The sequence below is a fragment of the Ornithorhynchus anatinus genome, chromosome 19, assembly GCF_004115215.2.
Source record: "Ornithorhynchus anatinus isolate Pmale09 chromosome 19, mOrnAna1.pri.v4, whole genome shotgun sequence".
Taxonomy (NCBI): domain Eukaryota; kingdom Metazoa; phylum Chordata; class Mammalia; order Monotremata; family Ornithorhynchidae; genus Ornithorhynchus; species Ornithorhynchus anatinus.
Genome location: NC_041746.1, coordinates 15,317,510 through 15,336,459, shown reverse-complemented (window position 1 = coordinate 15,336,459; position 18,950 = coordinate 15,317,510). Strand labels below are relative to the sequence as shown.

At 44.3% G+C, this 18,950-nt stretch overlaps 1 protein-coding gene across 1 annotated transcript in view; it reads right to left on the bottom strand.

Annotated features, from left to right (window-relative positions):
• The window catches only part of ZFAND3 (zinc finger AN1-type containing 3), a 214,705-nt gene that overhangs the window by 56,660 nt on the left and 139,095 nt on the right, over positions 1-18,950 (bottom strand). Inside the window, exon 3 of the mRNA XM_029047294.2 lies at positions 7,358-7,540. Coding sequence (XP_028903127.1) covers positions 7,358-7,540 — 183 coding nt within the window. The remainder of the gene's footprint in view (positions 1-7,357; positions 7,541-18,950) is intronic.

Sequence of the window (18,950 nt, the reverse complement as noted above, 5' to 3'; positions counted from 1 at the left end):
GAGGTAGATATGGGCTAATCAGGTTGGACACAGCCCCTGCCACAGTCTTAAGTAGGAGGGAGAACAGCTACTGGATCCCCAGGAAAGGAAGAACTGAAGTGACTTGCCCAAGGTCACACAGCAGGCAAGTGGTGGAGCTGAGATTAGAACCCTGGCCCTCGGCCTCCCCGGCCCCTGTTCCTTCCACTACGCCACGCTGTCTCCCATCAATGGAAACCTTTCAGAAGCTGCTCAGTTTTTATCTTCTGACCCAGCGAGAGGCAGAGTGCGCTTCGGCACTTGACAAGGCTCTCAGAAATCTTCCTTTTTCCTGATGCTAAGACAGAAATGGAAAACACCATCTCCCACTCAGGCCCCAACCACCTTTTCAAAAGGTCTTTCATAACCCGTTCTGAACACTGGAGTCCTGCAACTCCCCCCCCCCCCCCCCCCCCCCCAGACGCTTTGTCCAAAGGTGACTCGCATTGGCTGCGGGCCATGGCGAACCTTGCTACAATTAGCTGACGGGACACTAACACTTCAAAATGTCAACTAGTTTGAGGCTTGGGGAATGCTTTGAATTCTACATTTGGCTTATGCTTTTTCACTGGAGCTCCCTGATCCTAAAAATAGCTGGAACAGTAAGTGGAAGGAAAAAAGCCCCCCAAAAAGTATATTGTTACATCAGCATACTATCAGATGCAAAAATCAACTGGCATGGGTCTTTTATTAATAAAATGATCATAATAATAATAATAATTACTAGCAATAACTGCAGTACTTGTTAAGTACTTACTATGTGCTCGGCACTGTACTAAGTGCTGAGTTGGATACAAGCAAATTGAATAGGATACGGTCTCTTTCCCAGGTGGGACACTCAGTGTCAATCCTCATTATACAGACGAGGTAACTGAGGCACAGAAGTTAAGCGACTTACCCAAGATCACGCAGCAGACAAGTGGTGGAGGCGGAATTAGAACCCATGACCTTCTGACTCCCAGGCTGGTGCTCTATCCACTATGCCATGCAGCTTCTTGGAAAGAATTCATGGTCTGTCTCCCCTTCTAGACTGTAAGCTTATTATTCATTGTTGTATTGTACTTTCCCAAGCGCTTAGTTCAGTGCTCTGCACACAGTAAGCACTCAATAAATATGACTAAATGAATAGGCAGGGAATGTATCTGTTAGACTGTACTCTCCTAAGTGCTTACTACAGTGCTCTGAACAGAGCAAGCACTTGATAAAAAGGATTGACAGGCTGATTAAAGACTTTACTCCCTTTACGATCTCTGCCCCTACAAGGTCGTAAGGGGAAGGAAAGGTGTTGACACACAAAATAAAAGCCATTTTCATGGAAAGTAAGGATCCCTGAGGTATCAGAACTGATGGACCAGCTAAAATACAAATCTTTTCATCCTGGTATTTTACTCTGTCACACTGAACTTTGAAGTTAGCCTTAAACCAGCCACGTGTCTCCGTGTTTACTTCAACTGTATGAAAGGAAAACTAGGTGGAAGTCTCAGATTAATGCCACTTTGAATGATTGTTTCCTGTGATCTTTACTTTGCCATCAAAACAAAGGGCGCCTGATTCAATACGTTCATTTTAAAATAACAGTTCAAAAAAAAAAATTCAAAGCATCCTGCTTCAGTGGTCTCACTGAACTGTGGGGAAGGGAATGTGTCTACTTTGATACATTGTACTCTCCCAAAAGCTTAGTGCAGTGCTGTGCACAGAGTAAGCACTCAATAAATATGACTGACTGATTGATTGATTGATTGATTGATTGATTGGGCATTCGAACTTTTCAAATATCCTCCTGTTAGGATACGGGCACAACTTTCCTTAGTTTGGCACAGAGAAGCAGTGCAGCTCATTGGAAAGAGTACATGCCTGGGGAATTGAAGGAACTGGGTTCAAATCCCTGGTCTACCACTTGTCCACTGTGTGAACCTGGGCAGGTCACTTCATTTCTCCATACCTCAGTTCCCTCATCTGCAAAATGGAGATTCAATACTTGTTCTCCCTCCTCTTCAGACTGTAAGTTCCATGTGAGACCTGATTATCTCATTCCTTACACCCTACCTCATACCTACCTACCCCAGCACTTAGTACAGTGCTGGACACATAGCAAGTGCTTAAATACATTATTATTAATATATTATTATTAATATAGGATTACTACTACTACTACTAAACAGCTTTTGGATGACTTCATCTCTAAGAAAGTGTTCGGGATTTCATCAACATTTTCAAGCCTCCTTCGGCACCCTGGAAAACAGGAAACCAAACAATTTTCCTGCTGTCAAAAATATCCTAGTCTACTCTTTGCCTAGGATGTTCCCAGGTAGAAAGATAAAGAAAATCTCTATTCTTGTCCACTTGCCCAGCGTAATGAAGTGGGTGGCTCTCTCTGTCTGGTGTACTGCTAATCGCGGAGAGCCAAATTTGGTCAACTCTATTCAACACACATTTTGGGGCTTTTCTCGTAAGCTCCCCCTGCATCTCCAAAAGATGAGTAAGAGGAGTGTCCGTGGTTTTCGACGGCTATCTAGAAACAGTTGAGTCAAGAAGCCTGAAGATGAAAAGTACCATCTGAGCAAGGACAACTAGAATAGTGTACCATGAGGAGGAGGGAGGGATTTCTTCACAAACTTTTCCGATTACAGCCCTGCCTGGACTAAAGAAACAATGCCTGGAGGCTGCAAGCTCCTGTAGACAATACTCAGTTGCACTGTTCTCTCCCAAGCGCTTAGTATAATGCTCTGCCCCCAGTTTGATATTGCAAATACATATAAATTGTCATTAGTCTGGAGAAGGAGCACAGCACAGTGGATAGAGCAAGGGCCTGTGGGTCGGAAAGTCATGGGTTCTAATCCCAGCTCCGCTACGTGTCTGCTGTGTGACCCTGGGCAGGTCACTTCACTTCTCTGGGCCGGTCACTTCACTGGGCCTCAGTTACCTCATCTGTAAAGTGGGGATTGAGACGGTGAGCCCCACGTGGGAAAAGGGACTCTGTTCAACCTGATCTGCTTGGATCCACCCAGCACTTAGTACAGTGCCTGGCACTTAGTAAGCTCTTAACAAATACCACAATTATTATTATTATTAAGGGAGGGGAAGGAAGGAAGGACACTTCAGCTTGAAAAATTATTGTAAGAAAACACTTCAGGCTTTCCACCCTGACAGGGATTAACTTAATGATCCCATCCATTGATTCCCAGTGAATTATGGTCATTCTAGTCAGTTCGCCACATAGCTGTACATCATCATACTCTGCTGCAAAATATCCATCTTCTTGGAAACCAGCTGTAACCAAGGCAGCATGTTTTACAGAACCAGCGACAAAATAAATGCCCAGAAAACACACCTTTAAATTCAAATCAAAAGAGACATTTAAAGTTTGGGCATTCTTCATTATGGAAAAGGAGCTTCCACTTTGAGACTATTTTATATCAGAACAGCTCCATCTGTTGTATAATTATCTCTGATAAACGGCGCAAGGCTTTGAGCTTCATTAGAGAGAAGGGGAGAGAAACAGGCAGCACTGGAAATAAATCTCACTGCCGTATTTCACTTAAAGCCATCCCAGCAGGAAGTCGTAAAGCATTTTTTTAATAGGTAGTATTTTCAACTGCTCTCCTGGATAAGCCCAGCCTCTCCTCCCCAATATCTGGTCTCTTGGAGTTGATTCAAACGCTACTATATGGCAGGCTGGTTTGGGGGGGGGGCACATTTTATTTTTGATATTTTTGAAATTTAAGCATGCACATGAAAACATTGTTCTAATTTGCAACATCAATGAGACCAAAGAAAAGCTGACTGCCAAATAATGGCAGGACGGCGACACCAAAGAAGAGTGGTTGCCCATCCACTTCCGTATCAAACAAAAAACTCACCATTGGCTTTAAAGCAGTCTATCACCTTGCCCCCTCCTACTTCTCTCTTCTCTCCTTCTACAACCCAGCTTGAATACTTCACTCCTCTGGTGCTAACCTTCTCACTGTGCCTCCATCTCACCTTCTCGCTGCCAAGTCCTGGCCCACGTTCTGCCTCTGGCCTGGAAAGTCCTCCCTCTGCAAATCTACCAATTACCCTCCCCCTCTTCAAAGGCTTATTGAAGGCACAACTCCTCCAAGAGGCTTTCCCAAACTACTTTTCCTCATCTCGCACTCCCTTCTGCACCGTCCTGACTTGCTCCCTTTGCTCTCCTACAGCACAGCATTTATGTATATATCTGTAATATTATTTATTTGTTTGGATGTCTGTCTCCCCGACCTCCCTTTAGATTGTGAGTTCATTGTGGGCAGGGAATGTCATTGTTTATTGTTGTATTGTATTAAGTGCTTAGTACAGTGCTCTGCATACAGTAAGTGCTTAATAAATAGGACTGAATGAATGAATGGGCTGTCACCTAACAAAACGGAGGACCACTAGTCAAAGTTCATCATGTTCCAGAAATCCTTTACTGGAGATTACTGTTTCTGGTGATTTGGTTTGTTTATTCCATCCTCAGTCTTAGTACTGCTCGAAACGGTTTGAACCTGCCTGGTAGTTTGAAGAGAAGGGTTGGAAAGGTAGTGGAAAGATTCCTCGGAAATGTGGGATTTGGCGATTGGAGCGCTGAATAGCTATTTGATGGTGGTAAGAAGTGTGGGGGGTGGTCCTCTAAACACCCCCCACCCTTCATCTCTCTTTCCCTGGCCTCAGCATTCAATCAATTAATCAATGGCATTTCTTGAGCACTTATTGTGTGCAGAGCACTGGTACTAAGCAATTGGGAGAGTACTCTACAACCGAGTGGGTAGACATGTTTCCTGCCCAAAACGAGTTTACAGTCTGGAGGGGGAGACAGGTGGTATTAATAGAAAGAAAAGAATGACGGCTAAGGGCACGGGGCTGAGGGAGGGCTGAAGAAAGGGTACAAAAATCCAAGTGATCATGCTCCAACTATGGATGGCTTTTTGAGCCCTGGCTGAAGTGTTTTTTGTCCTGTCCCATTAACAGGCTCTCTTCACGTTCTAAAAGCACCCAGCTTTTTCCCCAGAGTTTCTAAGGCTGGCCTCTATCGGCAACTAAACGCTAAAGAAACAACGGCAATCCTAGAATGAAAATTGCGTTTTTCAATAAGAGCAACTAAAATGAGCTGGTTCCTGAGTTGCTTCTATGGGGAAATATTTTAAGGCAATATCTAATAGATGACCTAGTCAGTGGTGGGGAATCTGGTTTTAATCCAAATGGTACTCTGGGCTTAATCCCAGAAAAGATTTTTCTCTTCCATTGACATCCGAGTGGCATTTAGAACCATTTTGGTAAATGGGATGTAAAATTCACATAATTTCTGTCCAGTCCCATTAATTTCTGAGACCACTATCAGCGTGCCCCTTTTAACATTTTAACTCTGCGTTCCAAAATCACTTTTCCCTTTCTTTAAGGAACGCTTCCAATAACTCTTTTCTTCTAGCAAGAAGTGTGAATGTCAGGAGGATTTTTTGGTTTTCTTGTTTGTTTGGTTTTGGTGCGGGTATTTGAGGTGGGTAGGGAGAAGGGGAAGCAGAGGAGAAGAGGCAGAAAGAGAAAAGGATAGCAGGTGTATGATGTGTCCCTACATCATCAATTGGTGGTCCTTACTGAGTGCTTACTGTATGTAGAGCACTGTACTAAGCGCTTGGGAGAGGCTAATACAATGGAGCTGGTAGACATGTTCCCAGCACAGGAGGAGCTTAAGGTCTAGAGGGGGAGACATTAATAGAAACTACAGATCTGTACATAAGTGCTTTGGGGTTGAGGGTGGGGTGAATAAAACGTACAAATCCCAATGCCAGGGTGACGCAAAAGGGAGAGGGAGTTGGGAAAAAGAGGGCTGAGCTGGGGAAGGCCAGAGGATGTGGGATTTTAGTAAGCCTTTGAAGGTGGGGAGAAATGATGCACAAATGCCCCTAATTTACCCCCAGTAAGGAAACTCAGGGCAGCCTCAATCCCCCTGGAAACTTCCCCATAGAAGTGCCATTCAATGGTCTGGAACAGAAAATGAGTTTTCTTGGAAGAGAGAGGCAGGGACATGGGCAAGAAGTTCAGTGTTCTGAAAAATCTTGTGTGTGTGTGTGTCTCTCTCCCTGTATCTTTCTCTCTCTCTCCCTGTATCTTCTTTGGGGAAGGAGAGAAAGAAAATAAAAGTAGTATATATATATATATATATATATATATATATATATGTTTATGTGTATGTATATATGTGTATGTGTGTATATATATATATATATGCCCCAGCACAGTGACACAAAGGTGCAAGGACTGATCTCTGTCAGGGAGTGAGATGGAATGAGAGAGTTCCCCGCATACGCAAGAGACACCACTTCCTTCCTTCCCAGAGCACTGTGGGGTTCATTCCTTCCACAGCGAGATCACATGCTCTATGATCTTTCTGGAAGGGAAAGAAAGAGAAGAAAGAAGGGAATGAGACATATTTGGAACATGAGGGTTTCTGGCAAAGAAAGACTTTTGACCGCCTGATCTCACTGATTTTCGACAACCCACCCCACACACTTCACTCCTCTAACACCCACCTTCTGACTGTAGCTCGATCTCGTCTTTCTCGTCGCCGACCCCTCGTCCACATCCTCCCTCTGGCTTAAAAACCTTTCCCCTCTCATATCCGACAGACTATACTTCTCCCATCTTTAACACCCAGATAAAATCACATCTCCCCCAAGAGTCCTTTTCTGACTAAGCCCTTACTTCTGAATTGCCTACACACTTAGGTCTGTACCCCTCAAGCACTTTGATAGTCACCCATTGCCCCCTGCCCCTTGGGAGTCAGAAGGTCATGAGTTCTAATCCTGTCTCCGCCACTTGTCTATATGACCTTGGGCAAGTCACTTTACTTCTCTGGGCCTCAGTGACCTCATCTGTAAAATGGGGATTGAGACTGTGAGCCCCGCGTGGGACAGGGATCTCTCCAACACATTTTGCATGTATCCACCCAAGCGCTTCGTAAGTGCTTAACAAATACCACAATTATTATTATTACTATTGACATTTATGTACATATCATCAGTATTTTATTTTAATGCCTGTCTCTTTCACTTGTAAGGTGCTTGTGGGCAGGGATCATCTATTACTTATTCTTTTGTTTTGTCCTCACCCAAGAGCTCAGTCCAAAGCTCCGCATACAGTAAGCATTCAATAAATGCCACTGATTGAGAAACACTAAATAACCATAATAATAATGGTAACTGTTAAGTGCCTATAGTGCCTGGCACATAGTAAGCGCTTAAAAAATACCATCAGTATTATTGTTATTTCATCTGTCCACCAAGCCAATGGTGCTAAGCTTGGCCTATGCTTGCTCTCTTCCCCCTCAAGCCTTCGTACTTACATTCCTCTTTGCTTGGTGAAGTTACATTCAATTCTGTCGAAAGCTGGGGCTGGTTGGAGTTAACAGTCGCTGTAGTTAAAGAGGTATTGCTGTTGTCACTGTTTGTTTCTCCGGAAAACAGGTCTGATTGGCTGTTACTTGTGCTGGGAGTAGAGTCGTCATCTGGTTGTTTCTTTTGAAAATCTGGAGAGGTTAAAAAAAAAATAATGGAAGAGGCTGAAGAAAATCAAAGGAGGACACTTTGAAGCAGATAGACAAGAACAGTTTCCCTGTCTTGGCTGTGACATGAAATGGACACAGAGTGGTATTAGGGATATCTGTCACGATGATGATAATAATAATAATAATGGTATTTGGTTAAGCACTGACTATGTGTCAAACACTGCTCTAAGTGTTGGGGCAGATGCAAGCTAATTAGGTCAGGCTCACAGTTTTAATCCCCATTTTCCAGATGAGGGAACTGAGGTCCAGAGAAGTGAAGTGACTTGCCCAAGGTCACAGCAGACAAGTGGCAGAGCTGGGATTAGAACCCAGGTTCCTCTGACTCCCGGGCCCTTGCTCTATCCACTAGGATGATGCTCGAGAGATACCCAGAAAGAAACTTCCTCTTGAAATAGAGATTCCAACAGCCCTGGGCATAATAATGGTATCTATTAAGTGCTTACTCTGTTCCAGGCACTGTTCTAAGCGCTGAGGTAAGTACAAGATAATCAGATGGGACAAGGGCTTGCCAACCATTCAGATTTTCCTGGCCACTGTTCTCCAGTGACAGCCTCTATGGATATTGTTCACCTAGAAGCATGGACTGTAATCATACTTATGCAGCTGGTTTAACACAGTGTGCCAAGCACTGCACTAAGCATTGGGGTAGATAAAACAGAAGCAGATCAGCCCAAGTCCCACAGACTAAGAGGGTGGGAGAACAGGTATCAAATCCCCATTTTACCCATGAGAAAACAGGCCCGAAGAAGTTAAGTGGTTTGCCCAAGGTCACCCAGCCGACCAGTGGTGGAACCGCAATTAGAACCCAGGTCTCCCAACTCCCAGGCCTGTGCTGTTTCCGCTAGGCCATGCTGGACATACACCAGGCCTGCAGTGTCACATAACAATGGCACATGGAAGATTTGGCAAAAGGCTAAGCTTGTTGTGGGCAGGGAATGTGCCCGTTTATTGCTATATTATACTCTCTTGGGAGCTTAATACAGTGCTCTGCACACAGTAAGCACTCAATAAATACGATTGAATGAATGAACTGAAAACATTTCTCTAGCAGGGTCCCTGACCCCGTTGTCTCATTGCTTCGGAGATGCTGAGCTCCTTTAAGTCCCTCTGAACCTGGGCTCCAATCCATCAATCAATGGAATTTATTGAGCTCTTACTGTGTGCAGAGCACTGTACCAAGCACTTGGGAGGAATACGCTGCAAAAGAGTTGATAGTCACGTTATTTGCCCACGACGAGCTTACACATGGTATTCAGAGCACTGCCTGAATGCTGGGTATATTGTATCTGATTCAACGCCTGGTCTCCCTCCTCCTCAGACTGTGAGCGCCATGTGGTCCAGGGACCACATCTGACCTGTTTGGCCTGTTTCTACCCCAGTGCTTAGAACAGTGCATGACACATAGCAAGCGTTTAACAAATACCACAATTATGCTTCTTAGTAGTGGCCCTTTTAATACAATTTTCTTCACAGGAATACCAGAGGGAGATGGAAATCTTTTCCTTTATTCCACTCTCCTCCACTTGCCAGTGAGGTCTTCGAGCAGACTTGAGCACTACAGCACTTCAGTACTCTCCCAAGTGCTTAGTACTAAGTAATAATACTTGGTACTTAGTAATAATAGTAATAATTGTAGTATTTGTTAAGTGCTTTCTATGTGCCAAGCGCAGTTCTAAGGACTGGGGTACATACAAGGTAGTCGGATTAGACATAGGCCCTGTACCAGGTGGAGCTCACAATCTTAATCTGCAATTTCCAGATGAGGTAACGGAGGCCCAGAGAAGTGAAATTACTTGCCCAGGGTCACCGAGCAGACACGTGGCAGAATCAAGATTAGAACCCAGGTCCTCCTGACTACCAGGCCTAGACTCTTTCCACTAGGCCACGCTGCTTCCATAAATACGATTCGCTGATCGACTGGTCCTAAAGAAAACACCATGACTTGGCAAGAAACTCTAAGGAAAAAATGGGGTAACAGATAACATTTCAGTGCTGGAGAAAAAAAAAAAAGAAAAAGACAAATCGATCTTGGTGCTTATAAATATTACACCAAGCACTCAAAAGGGAAAAGTACCTGCCAGGCTAGGGAAGGTATTACTAGGTGGGAGAGGCCCCTTTTCGGCCTTGACCTCCAGGTCCAGCCCCAGTGGAGAACAGCGCTCTACCTCGGCTTTGACCCCAAGGTCAATATCCGCCTGTCACATCTGATGGTCTTCTTCAGGGAAGCCAGGTTTTTGTGTCTGTGACGTCTAACCCCAATTTGATCCCAATGTGTACGGTGTGGGTTTCCAAAAAAAAGAAACCAAAAAATCCTCTCAGACTTGTATACCGCAGAACTCAAGTGTTGCCCATGAGCATTAGGAGAAGCAGCGTGGCGCAGTGGAAAGAGCACGGGCTTTGGAGTCAGGGCTCATGAGTTCGAATCCCAGCTCTGCCACTTGTCAGCTGTGTGACTGTGGGCAAGTCACTTAACTTCTCTGTGCCTCAGTTCCCTCATCTGTAAAATGGGGATTAAGACTGTGAGCCCCACGTGGGACAACCTGATTCCCCTGTGTTTACCCCAGCGCTTAGAACAGTGCTCTGCACATAGTAAGCGCTTAACAAATACCAACATTATTATTATTATTTCAAAATGGGAGAATTTGGGACATTCGGGGGAAGTTACGAAAGCAAGGGCATTACGGTCATTCTCGCAGTAATGCAGTGGCCTACCGGAGCGTGTGTGTTTCCTAAAAAACTCTCAGACTTGTTCACTGCAGAACTCAACTGCTTCCCAAGAACATTCCCAAATGGGAGAGTTTGGGGCATTCAAGGGAAGTGAAGAAAGAAAGTTGAGAAGCAGTGTGGTTTAGTGAATAAAGCATGGGCCTGGGAGTCAGAAGGACCTGGGTTCTAATCCTATCTCCACCACTTGTCTGCTGTGTGACCTTGGGCAAGTCACTTCACTGGGCCTCAGTTACCTCATCTGGAAAATGGGGATTAAGTCTGTGAGCCCCAAGTGTTGACTCTTCCTCTGGATGACGATTATAAGAACAGACCCCATAATTGTGGCATAATTAGCTCAACCAGCATTTCCTGAAAACCCAAAACTCCTATCAACCCATCTCCTTCAGGAAGCATCCTTAGTTCCTATGTCTTCCCAACTACATCCTCCACCTCAACATCTATTCGTTCTCAGCCCCTTGAAGCAGTTTTGAGCATAGGCACATCAGTTTACATATTCTGAACATTTTATTTGCTTAGTTTTTGTGGTATTTGTTGAGTGCTTACTAGGTGTCAAACACCGCCCTAAGCACTGGGATAGGTATAGGTTAATTAGGTCAGACCCAAGTCCCTATCCCCCATAGGGTTCGCAGTCTAAGTAAGTGGGAGAACAGAGTTTTAATCCTCACTTTACTTGTCTGTATCTCAGTTACCTCATCAATAAAATGGGGATTAGGATTGTGAGCCCAATGCGGGACAGGGACTGTGTCCAAACTGATTTGCTTGTGTCTACCCCAGTGCTTAGAATGGTGCCTGGCACCTAGTAAGAGCTTAACAAATACCACAATTATCATTACATTAATAAAATAAATTCTGGATACATATATTAAGCACTGTGGGGCTGAGGGTGGGATGAACACCAAATGCTTTGTCCTCACGTCCTACACTCTATTTGTTTTTAAGGACGTCACCTTATGCTGTCCTGATTCTCCAACTTGTTTTTCCCACCCAACAGAAGCCAGCACTCTCCATAGGAGATGCCCACCCTCTCCGCCTATAAAATCGGCGATAAGTTCATAAACACCGAGCTTCTAACCGCCGCTGCTAACAAGGCCATTAGCGGTATCTTGCCAATTCATAAACTTGCCTTTTATCCTTCTGATTAAAATCTTAATAAAATCCGACGGGTCGGATGTTAACCTTGGTTAACGGCCTTAACGATAACAAACCGAAACAGGAGTTAGAGAGAACCAATGGGGCTGAAATGATTGTGAAAACTTTCGATAGTACTGATCTACGACACCAGCTAGGAAAGGAAAACATTTAGGAGCAGGGTAGAGTGTAGTTTACAGGACTGTAGGAGTGTAGCTATAGGCCCGGGAGTCAGAAGGACCTGGGTTCTAATCCCGGCTCCACCACTTGTCTGCTGTGTGACCTTGGGCAAGTAAGTCACTTTGCTTCTCTATGCCTGACACATAGTAAGCGCCTAACCAATACCATAAAAAAGTGCTCTCTCAGTGGTATTGACTAAATACTCTCCTGTTGACCCCAGTATGGGAAGATAGGCTGCATTTACACAGAATGAAAATATTAGGCACTTTTAACATAAGTAGACAACATTAAAATACTATTGGCCCAAATAATATCTTTTTTCTCTGATCACAAATCACTTGTGACCAGTCAACACAAGACCAAAATGGCATCTCAAGCTACTTCCATCTGCTCAAAATGAAACTGGTATCAATGCCGTCTATCTCAGCTATCTGCTTCTCAGCTTTTGGAGTAAACTCAGGAATAAGAAAAAAAATTATAATACTAATAATAATAGCAGCATTTGTTAAGCACTCACTATGTGCCAGGCACCATACTAAGCGCTTGTCAGGTTGGACATAGTCCGTGTCCCATACAAGGCTCACAGTCTTAATCCCCACTATACTAAGCACTGCAGTAGATATGTCATTCATTCATTCAATTGTATTTATTGAGCAATTACTGTGTGCAGAGCACTGTACTAATTAGTTGGGAAAGTATGATACAACAATAAGCAGTAAAATTCCCTGCCCACAATGAGCTTACATCAGGTCCAGCATGGGACTCACAGTCTATGAAGAGGGAGACTAGGTCGTGAACCCCCATTTTGTAGATGAGGGAACTGAGTCCCAGAGAAGTCAACGGACACAGCAGGCAAGTGGCGAAGCCAGGATTAGAACCCAGGGCCTCTGACTCCCAGGCCCAAGCGAATGATTGGTCCGTGAACTAATCCTTTGGCTCTTCCCAGTGTTTGGGACAGTAGTGAACATTGGAAGCTTTAGGCTCCCACCCAAAGTCCTGTGAGTAACTAAGCTTATTTTAAAATTGGGTCTATCACTAAAATTGAAATCGCTGAAATTATATGGTCTTTAGAGTTTTCACACTTTCTGCTCAGATGTGTGAACAAGCACAAAAGTTATTTGGGAGAAAGCTGGCTTCACACGGTGGGTTTATTGTGCAGACTATATAGTTTTCCCCTGTAATACTCCCAAGTCTCATTCATTTACAGGTCATAAATTAACATGTCAGCATTAATAGCAAATAACTAACCACCAAATGATTGCATGCCTGAAATTTAAGAAAAAGGGGGGGAAAACACCCACTTAGAACAGTGCTTGGCACATAGTAAGTGCTAAACAAATGCTATCGCTATTATAGAAAGATGCTATCTGAACGCCCTGCTTTCAAATAACTGAGGGGATAATTGAAGTAGAGAAGCAGCTTGGCCTAGTGGATAGAGCACGGGCCTGGGAGTCAGAAGGACCTGGGTTCTAATCCCGGCTTCACCACTTGCCTGCTGTGTGACCTTGGGGTAGTCACTTCACTTCTCTGTGCCTCAGTTCACTCCTCTGTAAAATGGGGATTAAGACTATGAACCCTATGTGGGGCAGGTACTGTGTCCAACCTGATTAACTTGTATCTACCCCAGTGCCTAGTACAGTGCCTGGCACAAAAATAAGCACTTAAATACCGTTTTAAAAAAAGCAATAGTTGAAGCCAACATCAACCAGGTGAATTAGTAAGCCCTGGGCACGATAGTCATTAGGCTGGTCTGAGAAAAAGTTAGGCAGCAGACCAGTAAAAATAAAAATAAAAAAAATGGATCAGAAGGAAGTCTGGATATTTTGGGGCTGGGAAAGCTTCTTGAGCTCCCAAAAACAATCTAAAGAAATTAATTATGCGCCTATCTCCTGGGATAGTCAATGGCTTCTGGAATTTCACTTTTTTTTTTTTATTGCACACCAAAGGTAAGGGTCCCCGCTGTTATCGGCTTACAGAAGATGATTGGAAGATTTGGTCCCTTGAAGCGCTTCCTTTTTTTCTGCGCCTTTGTGATCTGAACTCTTTTCTCACATGCCTTTGGTCCAGCCCAATTGCAATTCCCCAAACGGTCACAGACTGCTTAGGGGTAGGCAGAGCGCTCAACTAAGCACGAGATGCTCTCCTTTTCCCCCTCAAGTCTGTTCCTCATTTCTCTCTTAGAGGTCAAAGCTTTCAATTTGGACTTTCTGCCATTTCTAGCGTTGCCTATGACCCTTGGCTTCCTTTACTCTTTCTTTGCTTCTCCTCTTTCATCCTGATCAATTCCAAAGAGTGCTTAAAAAAAAAAAAATCAGCTTCGCATCAATTTCTTCCCCTGTAGGCTCTCGGCTCCTTGTGGTCAGGGATCGTATTTAATAACTCTATTATTATTACTAGCAGTAAGAATAGTATTTAAGAATAATAATGTGTAGACACAGCCCACATCCCATCTAGCAAACAGTGACCACGACGCAGGATATAGATCCAGTTGGCATTGCCAAGGGGCCATGACCATTTACACAAACCTCCTGCCTGGTTATCTTGGCACCAGTTAAATAGAGCTATTTGAGAAAGGGGTGAGAGTAATTTTCTCTTACATTTCTGAACGCGACATTCAAAAAGCAAACTATCCCCCAACACAACCACCTTCAAAGCTCCAGTTTCGCCACAGTTATTTACCATTTCAGTGGGCTGGGCATAACCCACACCATCACTCAAGGGAAAAGTTTAGCCCAGAAGAAGGGCTGCACACCACTGCCCGGTTGTTTTTTTAAAGGTTCATTTATTTGCCTAAGTCATGTAAAGCTTCATCCATCTTCCTCTCAGAACGAAAAATGAGAGTCACCGCAGCCCTGGTCTCTGCTGCAAAACCAGTCCGATGGCTGAAAGCTACTGAAAACCTGGGATTTCATGGGAGAGGACCTGCCCGAAGGAATTGATTCAAGTGATAGTGGTTTGTGCGGTGTTATTTTCCCTGTCTCGCTCCCACCGGTCGTATTAATCAATAGATGGTATCTATTGAGTGCTTACTGTGTGCAGAGCACTGTACAAAGCACCAGGGAGAGGAAATTACAACAGAGTTCCCCACCCAAAAGGAGCTTTCAGTCTAGAGGGAGAATGGTATCCTCTGTTGCCTATGTGAAAGGGAAAATGGCCACTCTGGCATTTAGGAGCTCATATATTCCTGTGGGATAAGCTGAGAAAGCTGTTATCTCAACTTTCCATCAAAATATAAAAGGGGCAGGATGATCCCTCGGCTGCAAAACCAACCATGCCAAACTGTAGAGCTAAAAATAAAGTCTTTAATGTTTGCATTTAAACAAACAAAAAAGGAGAATGCCATCTACCTCACACGTCGCTGTGTCAGGGGTTGGAAAAATGTAGGGTGGGCCCCAATAAATTGGGATTAAATTGCATTTATCATCTGTGAACCTAGAGTTGAGAAGGTCAGTTGAAAGATACCTCACTAAAACTGGTTTCTAAGAAGAATGTCACTGTAAAGTGGGGAGAGAGTGGTCGAAACAAAGTGCCTACTTCCATCAGATTCTGGCGTATGTTAAGTAGGGCCCTGTTATTTTGTACTCAAATGTCATATCCAATTTTTTTGTGAGACTTCATTACCACACTCACACGCTACCCCGTAGGTCACCGAAGCACTAATTGACATGCGGAGGCAAAAAAGTCAAATTGTTCTTTAGCTCTTTTGGCTCTAATCACTCTGGAGCAAAAGCAGAAACTATAAATCTTGAACACAAGGATAGTTCCAAGCTCGAAAACTATTAAGCATTCCACCCTTGTTTTACTAACAGCCGTGACCTTAAGAGTGATACGTGGCTTAAAAATGGACGCAACTTTCTTTTAGGCTTCCACCGACATGAATCAGCCTTGCGTTCTCACTCTTTTCCAGAACGATCTGGCTTGTCTGAAGGGGGGAAGGCTGTGGGATGGGGGCTCTGATCCCTTGGTGAGAGGAACAGCACTGAGGTTAGCCAGCACTTGGATCTTATCCAACAGCAGAGTGAACAATTAAAGTAGCTGTCTTCAAAACAGGAAGGAGACAAAGAATTTGGGGGAAGAATAACTTTAAAGATCCAGGAGGAACCCAACTGGCCAACTCTAAACAGTAGAAACAGCATAGCCTGAGCACTGGGTGACCTTGGACAGGAACTGGGTCCAACATGGGGCTCACAGTCTTCATCCCCATTTTCCAGATGAGGGAACTGAGGCTCGGAGAAGTGACTTGCCCAAGGTCACACAGTCGACCAGTGGCAGGCGCAGGCCACTAAGCAGCACTTCCTTCACCCACCAAGCCCCGTTGCTATCCAACCCTTAAACTGGTCTCCCCAAGGGTGTCCACTCTGGCTCTGGTGCCTGGCTACCCTTCCTCCAATTTATTTTAATGACGTCTCTCCCCCGTAGACTCGAAGCTCCTTGTGGGCAGGGCACTCTGTGGTATTGTAATTTCCCGACCGCTCGGTTCAGGGTTTGACTGATGGATCGGTTGTTGGGCCTATGCATTGGAGTAGGGCCTGGAGACATCAAGGCTGGAGGCTGAGAATTTTGGTTCCACCCACACCAGGGAATTTTGGAAAAGCATTGAGAAGCCTAGATCAGCACACCTAGTGGATAAACTATGTGTTTGAAAATCAGAAAATAACAATGGTAATAATAATGACAATAATTGTAGTATCTATTAAGCGCTTATCATGTGCTAGGCACTGTACTAAGCACTGGGGTGGGTACAAGCAAATCGGGATGGACACAGTCCCTGGCCTACGTGGGGCTCACAGTCTCCATCCCCATTTTACAGATGAGGTAACTGAGGCCCAGAGAAGTAAAGTGACTTGCCTAAGTTCACGTGGCAGACAGGTGGAGAAGCCGAGATAAGAACTCAAGATCTTCTGACTCCCAAGCCCGTGCTCTACCCACTATGCCATGCTGCTTCTCTACAACCTCTTGTCCCAGTCCTGCTGGGTGAGCCTGGATGAGTCTTGATCTTTCCACCCCTCAGTTTCCTCATCTGTAAAATGGGGAGGCTACATTTTTTTCCCCCTACCTCTTAGACGGGGGGCCCTGGGTGAGGAATGGGACCATCTTTAATTTGATTGCCTTTAATCTCCACCAGGCATAGGCTTTTGGTAAGCGCTGCACCCTAATTAATACCCATCACTCTGTGCAACTTCAAGGGTGGACTTCAACACCTTATTTGTTTAGTCATTTTCTTTCAACTAGGAAATTAAAAGACAGCAATATCTTCCTCAAAAGGAGACCAAAATATACATGTGGGTGTGGCCTACATCTTGAGAGGAAAAACACTGTCAATTTGATGTCCTACACAGCACTAAATTTCCTTTTTTAGCTCTGCCCTCTCCTTTTTGGAATTTTGGGAACACTGTGCAGCAAAGTAGGTTCTGGGAAACGGAGGAAACAGAAAAAACAAATGACCAAGACTACTACTCTTTGGTAATAACTGAGAACTCTGAAGGAACACTACTATACTGGCAGATGGGTTGGTTAATTACCTCACATTTATTCTGAGCACTGCAGTCATGAGGTACACTAAAGCTAATATTTTTTAATAAAGGAGTTGGGGGTTGGGGGAGATAAGGGCAGAGGTGAAACTTTTAGTTAGCTTTCTTTGGTTAGCACTGTTTCCAAAGCTCTTTGCCTTGACATTCTCTCTTGGACTTCTACGGAGAGTATTGTGGTTTTAAAATATGCGTTAAAAAAAAAACTCTCTTGTCCATCCTCTACAGCTCCAATTAAAATGGTACATTTGCTTCATTTTTAGTCAGTAAGATTCATTTAAAGTTCACACATTTTAAAATATCTACATCAAAAAGTCATGAGCCTTTCCATAAAGAGCTAATGGGCCAACATGCTGAATCCAGTCTTCTTCTTGGTTTTTAAGTATCTTTCCTTTCCCAGGGCCAGGAGGGAGGAAATACACATAGAATATGAATATGTGTATAGATAGAAGAGAAGCAGCGGGACCTGATAGAAAGAGCACGGGCTCAGGAGTCAGAGGACCTGGGTTCTAATGTCAGCTCGGCCACTTGCCCATTGTGTGACCTTGGGCAAGTCATGTAAATTCTCTGGGCCTCAGTTCCCTCAGCTGAAAAATAGGGATTTAATGCCTGTTTTCCCTCCTGCTTAGACTGTGAGCCCCATGTGGGACAAGAACTGGGTCTGACCTGATGATTTTGTCTCTATTCCACTCCCTCCAATTGCCACACCAGTCTGGGACTCTGAACCCAGAGGAGCCAAAATAAATGATGTCAGGGGGCTCATACTGGATGAGATCAAGGATTAACCAATCCATCAGTAAATACTATTTATTGAGCACTTACCATATGCAGAGCACTGTACTAAGCACTTGGGAGCGAACAACATGACAGAAGGTTGAGACCCATTATCCCAAAACGTTAATTAAACAATCCCTCTCTCCTGGTCCTCCCTATCCTTATCTGCACAAGTGAAATTGTCATGCTTCCTGTCCTCTGAGAGATTAAAAGCCAACAAGTTTACCATCTAAGAAGAGAGCTTAGTCTTAGATTTGCTTTGCCCTGCATTTTCTTAATGGCATTTGCTGGACATTTTTCTATGTAAAAAACTTTCATTCATTCATTCAATAGTATTTATTGAGCGCTTACTATGTGCAGAGCACTGTACTAAGCGCTTGGGATGAACAAGTCGGCAACAGATAGAGACAGTCCCTGCCGTTTGACGGGCTTACAGTCTAATCGGGGGAGACGGACAGACAAGAACAATGGCAATAAACAGAGTCAAGGGGAAGAACATCTCGTAAAAACAATGGCGACTAAATAGAATCAAGGCGATGTACAATTCATTAACAAAATAAATAGGGTAACGAAAATATATACAGTTGAGCGGACGAGTACAGTGCTGTGGGGATGGGAAGGGAGAGGTGGAGGAGCAGAGGGAAAAGGGGAAAATGAGGCTTTAGCTGCGGAGAGGTAAAGGGGGGATGGCAGAGGGAGTAGTATGAATACACAAGCGCTGAAGAGGGATACAGGTGTATACCTAAGTGCAAGTGAAAGGTTGATAAGAACCGGGGTATTGGAGAAGTGGGATTTCAGGAGGGCTTTAAAGGTGGGGAGAGTTAGGCTTTGGTGGTTGTTCTGAGGCGGGGGGAGGAGAAGGAGGAGGAGGAGAAGTTCCAGACCCGGGGGACAATGCAAGATTGTCAGAGGGTACAGCCAGGCGGTGAGGTGGGGAGACGTGAAGAGCACAAAAGAATACAGGATTGTCCTGAAAGGAATGCTAATACTCCATAAAATAAGTTTCCATCTTGTACAGTGTCTCTGGCATTCAC